The sequence below is a fragment of the Solanum verrucosum genome, unplaced genomic scaffold (assembly GCF_900185275.1).
Source record: "Solanum verrucosum unplaced genomic scaffold, falcon-dt-bn FXZP01000131.1, whole genome shotgun sequence".
NCBI classification, from domain to species: Eukaryota; Viridiplantae; Streptophyta; class Magnoliopsida; order Solanales; family Solanaceae; genus Solanum; species Solanum verrucosum.
This window is the reverse complement of record NW_026020352.1, coordinates 1,674,628-1,680,915: the sequence shown is the minus strand read 5'-3', so window position 1 is coordinate 1,680,915 and position 6,288 is coordinate 1,674,628. Positions and strand designations below refer to the sequence as shown.

The 6,288-nt window shown below is 37.3% G+C and overlaps 1 protein-coding gene across 1 annotated transcript; it reads left to right on the top strand.

The window, feature by feature from the left end:
- The first annotated feature begins 3,574 nt into the window (after positions 1-3,574).
- LOC125837574 (uncharacterized) lies at positions 3,575-4,663 on the top strand. Its single transcript, XM_049516669.1, has 4 exons — positions 3,575-3,812; positions 4,084-4,100; positions 4,268-4,400; positions 4,509-4,663. Exons 1-4 carry the CDS (start codon positions 3,575-3,577, stop codon positions 4,661-4,663), a joined length of 543 nt encoding a protein of 180 aa, XP_049372626.1.
- The last annotated feature ends 1,625 nt before the right edge of the window (positions 4,664-6,288 follow it).

Below are 6,288 nucleotides of genomic sequence, written 5' to 3'. Positions count from 1 at the left end.
ATGACATAAAAAAAATAGCAACTGCAATATTGTTTTGGGTAGTTTTGATTACTAAACTTACCTGGAACAAGTGTGTGTCACTATCAGGGCCAGATAATAGAGGTTTGTGCGGTGTCATTTCATCAAAGCTCAAGACTCCAGTACAAGTGATATTCTAACTAGCTCTGTCCTTACATTCATGTTTTTTTTTCTTTTCATTTTGGATAAACCAACAAAAAGCTTTTGTCTATGATATGGTTCTATCTTTGAACCGTGATGCGTGTAAAATTTTCACTTCATGTGCTGCTCTCATATCCTTAGTGATGCTTCCTTTCTTATTATGAGTTTGTCCTCCTTTAACACAGTTTCGTTGAAGTACTGTCTAAAATTTATGAACTCCAAGTAAGAGAAAAAACTTGCCTAATCAGGGTGTGTTTGACACGGAGGATAATGTTTTCCAATTTTATTTTCAACTTTCTTTAGGTTTAGGTCTTAATGCAAATGTAAAAAATTATTGTGTTAATATTTAATTTGAATATATCCGAAGTTTCTAGCTCATAATAGAGCATAAAAAAGTATACTTACTTCTATTTTGCTACAGATTTAAGACCTTATTGATTACATAATTGAATAGTTCAATGACCACATCCTATTTTTTCCAGTAGGCATGCACCTACCTGTATTTGTACATTCTTCTGCATTAGATCTTGTTTCTAAACTTGGTGCGATTTTAACCTTATTTACCACAGTTCATAACTTTATTGACTATTATTCCACTCTCTTGAGTTTAATATAACTTTTATAAATTGGGAAGGATTTAAGTTTTATGTATTGATAACATAAAGAATTTAACTTGTATACACAAATAATGTAGGAGTTTAAGAAACAACTTGAAGCTTTAAGTATATGTCATGATAACATCTACTACATCCCTCTTGATAAACACTCAACACAACACAATAAAACAGTTCTTTTATCGTGGAAACCACTACTCTTTTATTAGTTTCAAGAACAATTAAGGATTACAACTTAACAATAAAAGGAACTAACTCTAGTAGCTTTACTCTTCGACGATTAATTATAATTGAGGACTCTACTCTCCAAGAAGCCAAACCCACTTTTTGTTACAATTCTCAGACCTCTCTTTTTGAAACTTGGAACCCTAATTCCTAAGCACTTATTCTACAATGAAAGAATGCAAACTCAACTCTAGAAAGAAAACTTAACTCTAGTTCTTCTTTCTTATCGCCTCTCTATCGCTCACGTCGCTTTGTGTTTGTTGGAAAAATCTCTCAATTTGTGATAGCAAAAAGCCAATCTTCTCTTCTTTGATTTTGTCATTTTGAAGAAGTGGATTATGCCTTAGTCGACTTCTACAAGGAAAAAAATTAGTGTTTCCTAGAAAAAATAATCTTTTTCCTTATAGGACTTGTTTAGCTCCTTCCTTTTCCATCTCGGATTCATATGCCTTTATTCTTCTCCTTATTTGACTTGGATTGCTGTTTGAAATTAGTTTCCTATTTCATATGTGTTTGCGTAATCTTTCCCGCTCCTTTTTATTTCAAGTCTAGTACATGCATGTGAACCTGGTTCATGTTGTCATCGTCAAAAGTAATTTGAAAATGTTTGCAAGTCATCAGCTACAGTAAACTACCCAGGGTTAGGAGGACCCACAACCAATATTCTAAATTCAAAGCCTATCAGGTAACAAGAAAACAATAACAGAGAACAAAATATCGTCAAACAATAACCTAACCGAACCGCCATAAGCCCAGAAGGTACAAACAACAAACACAACCCAACTGACCCTAATAAATAGGAGGGTACAATCAACAAACAGGTATACTAGTGATAGTCAATGCATATAAATGAAGAGGATGTAATAGGACCGTCAATAACCATCTATATCAAATTGTATTGACCTACCTCCCTACCGTGCGGGTGAGGTGGGACCCATCGAGATCCATCATCCAATACTATGGTATTGACAGCCAGAGGGGCTCATAGGGGACGCGGGTAGTCCATATACACTGCTTCGACGTGAATCCAAGTGTTATGGCATGCTGATTCTGTAGAGGATCATAAGTAGACAGAATTAGGCAAGAAAAGGTGTCGACGCGTGGGCTAGTCAAGTAAAAACTGAGCACATTCCAGATGCCTTCAATATCTCAAGTATGAAAGGAGCACATCCCTAACACCCTGTAATCTGAAAAAACAATAAATTGAATGGTCCAGGTGGTACGACTCTCGTTAAAACAAGTTTAGAATAAAAGTCGAGTAAAAGAGTATCTCATCATGTATGATAAATATGTCTATGCATGAACCGAAATTGTACCACAAAACCCATGACAATGAATAAATAATGCATGTCATAACCAACATCCAAACAACAAATAAATATAAGGTCAACTATGACATTCTACCAAAGACGAAGAGTACTAACCTTTTGTTTAACTGGTCCTTGCATACGGACTCAGGCCTATCAATACAATCAAGCTCAATATGAGTACAACAAGCCTACCGCTAAACAACAAGTGAAACGGTCAAGAAGAGCCTTCAAATCAATAAAGGGGGAACAACTCAAGGGACGATGCCGCAACCCAATCATACTACTCTAGTATGTGAAAGAGAAAAACTAGGACCAACCCCTGGCTATGACGAGGCATCAAGGTCATATGAACTAACACAAGGAGGGAGACCTATTGCAAACCTTATAGGGAGCTAATCAAAATTACAAGGCGATAAAACACAAGTTAAGGTATTTAAGGTGCAACCTATTCTATGTCCATAATGTATCAAGCCTAAGAAATATCATCTACACCACAAGCAAAGCTACAAGCTTAAATTAAGGATCCCAATATCCACACTAAGCCCAAGGCTCTTAGGGAATCGGGAAAAGATAGGACAACAAGAAGAAATCTAAATACCCGGCAAATAAAATTCAAAATTACATGAAATTTATTCTAGGCATTATTTAAGAAGCGCAATCAAGAAAATAGATTGAGGCATACCTCAAAGCCAATCACAAACCCTCAGAGTTGATAGTTTTGTTCATTTAGATACTTTCAAACATCTATTGAGTTAATCAGTTATTGAGACTTTATGAGTTAATATTTACAATTGAGCTCCTATTTTACTTGAAAGTCTTTCATTGAGTTTTGAGCCAGACCAAGGGTTTTGTTGGGAACCAATGATGGTTCTCGAGTGCCGGCCACGTCCACAGTGTAGACTCGGGGAGTGAAAAACTTGGTTATAGAGCATAGAGTTAAGAGTCCTAGGATGTCTATGAAGTTATGTCTGTAGAATCCTTGTTATTTGTGTGAAGCGCGTCACATCTATCATTAGGAGGCTACAATATTTAGGAAACATATCACTTCCTTCTTACTCTCTTTCCTACAATAGAGTTCAACTTTATAAAAGTTTCTTTTTAATTTGTGCTTGTGCGTATCTTTTCAGATCATGGTTCATGAAGAGTTGTTTGAGGTCGTTTGCAAGGAGAAAGGTTGATCTTTAAGATCAAGGGGTACCTAATGCACCAGATGTGCAACCCATTGAAGGAGTGGTCACCAATCTTCAGTTCCGAGATGCTATCCAAATGTTGAGTCAAGTTGTGTCCAATCAAGCTGGTCAACAAAGAGTGGGTTTTCAGGATGTTGCTGATACATCCAGGATCCATGAGTTATTAAGAATGAATACTCTAGAATTCACAGGGTCAAATGTCATTGAGGGTCTGGAGAACTTTCTGGAGGAGCTGTCGAAGATGTTTGAGGTTATGCATGTTGCTGATGTTGAGCGTATGGATTTAGCTGCATACCAACTCAGGGGTGTTTCTAGTATTTAGTACGATCAATGGAAGTAGAGCAGCGCTGAAAGGGCACCACTTGTGAGCTGGACTGTCTTTGAAAGTGCCTTCCTAGGGCACTTATTTCCCTGCAAACTAAGGGAAGCGAAGGTAAGAGAATTTATGAATCTTAAATAGGAGGACATGAGTGTGCATGAGTACAACCTCAAGTTCATTCAACTTTCCCTTAATGCTCCGGAGATGGTGGAAAATATGAGAAGTATGATGAGTCTTTTTGAATCTGGGTTGTCTCTCTTGTCAAGTACGGAGGGCAAGACAGGTATGTTGATAGAAGATATTGACATTACCATGCTTATGATCCCTGTGCAATAGGTTAAGAAATATAATATGAAAGATAGAGAGGAGTTCCATAACAAGAGGGATAAGACTACATGTCATGAGTCTAGATAGTTGAAGACCAGTAATATGAACTGGTCATCATTTCAGGAAAGGCAAACCAGACCTACACCATCATCAGCTAGTGCACCTGCACTAAGGAACATATGTGACTTCAGGAACCAGAACCCCCAGAACTCCAGAGCTAGACCTACTCAGTCTCAAGGTAGTGTGGCACAAAGAGGTAATTGGACTCTTACAAGTGCTAAGTATGATAGAAACCCCCCAGAAGCGTGTCATGATGGCTCCAATAGTTGTTTCAAGTGTTGACTGTCATGTCACTTAATGAGAGAGTTCCCTAAGAACAGGCAGGGTAATGCAAATAGGGGCAATAAAGCCCAATATTCTTCAGCGGCTCCCGTAGATAAAGCTTTACCAAAAAAAGCTACATTAGGGACATGCAAAGGAACAAACCGTCTGTATGCTATAACCAGTAGCCAAGAATAGGAGAATTCACCAGATATAGCCACCGATATGATCAAAGTATTTACTTTTGATGTGCATGAATTACTTGATCCAGGTGCAAGTCTATCTTTTATGACTTCGTACATAGCTATAAGGTTCAATATTCTTTCGGAACAACTTCTTGAGTCGTTTAGTGTTTCCACACCTATTGGTGAATCTATTATATCCGAGAGAGTTTATCGTGATTATGTCATCTGTGTTAATTACTAGAACACCATGGATGACTTAGTCAAGTTATACATGGTGGACTGTGGTATTATTCTAGGTATGGACTGACTTCATGCTTGTTATACCTAAGTTGATTGTAGAACTCGAGTAGTCAAGTTTTAGTTTCCTAATGAGCCTATTATAGAGTGAAGGAGTAGTTCAACAGTGCCTAAGGGTCATTTCATTTCATACATTAAGGCTAGAAAGTTAATCTCGTAGGGGTGCATCTATCACTTACTCTGAGTGAATGACTCTAGTGTTGAGACACCACATATTCAGTCAGTTCTCTTTATTAGTGAGTTTCCATAGGTCTTTCGAGATGATCTTCCTTGAGTCCCTCCGAGATGGAAATAGATTTTGGCATAGAGATTCTTCCTGATACTCGACCTACCTCTATTCCACCATATAGAATGACTATAGCTGAGTTAAAAGTCCATTTGAAAGATCTTCTTGATAAATGTTTTATTCGACCTAGTGTCTCACCTTGGGGTGCTCCAGTCTTATTGGTGAGGAAGAAAGATGGTTCTCTTAGAATTCGTATTAATTACCGCCAGTTGAACAAGGTCACTATAAAAAGTAAGCACCCTCTTCTAAGAATTGATGATCTTTTTTATCAATTCCCGGGTGCCACTTGTTTTTCTAGATAGACCTCAGTTCTGGCTATCATCAGTTGAGAGTGAAAGAAAGTGACATCCCAAAGATAAGATTTAGGACCCGTTATGGTGATTATGAGTTTCTTGTTATGTCTTTTGGCTTAAAAAATTATCCTACAATGTTCATGAATCTTATGAATATTTAAGCCATGTCTCGACATGTTTGTAATTGTATTCATTGATGACATTTTGATTTATTCGAGGAATGAGGAAGATCATTCTAGTCATTTCAGGATAGTTCTCCAAACTCTCAAGGATAGAGAGTTGTATGCTAAATTTTCTAAGTGTGAGTTTTGGCTTGAGATCGTGGCATTCTTAGGCCACATTTTATTTGGAGTAGGAATTCGAGTTGATACTCAAAAGATTGAAGTAGTGCAGAACTGGCGCAGACCTACATCTCCAACTGATATAAGGAGTTTCTTGGGATTGGCTGGTTATTACAGAAGGTTTGTTGAGGGGTTTTAATCCATTTCATCCCCGTTGACAAAGTTGACTCAAAAGGTGGTAAAGTTTCAATGGTCTGAAGCTTATGGGTCTAGATTTGGACTTGGTTGTGTATTGATGCAGAATGGTAAGGTATAGCCTATGCCTCCAGACAACTGAAGATTTACAAGAAAAATTTCCCAAATCATGATGTCAAGTTGACTGCTGTAACATTTGCTTCGAAAATATGGAATTACTATCTCTATGATGTTCATGTATATGTTGTTACGATCACAAGAGTCTTCATTATATTTTTAGTCAAAA

What these genes read in the sequence shown, in the direction of transcription:
- LOC125837574 (XM_049516669.1), top strand. Translation starts at nt 3,575, where the DNA reads ATGTTGAGTCAAGTTGTGTCCAATCAAGCTGGTCAACAAAGAGTGGGT. An exon ending in AGGTAGTGTGGCACAAAGAG is followed by an intron (nt 4,401 to 4,508) that starts GTAATTGGACTC and finishes ACTTAATGAGAG; the next exon opens with AGTTCCCTAAGAACAGGCAG.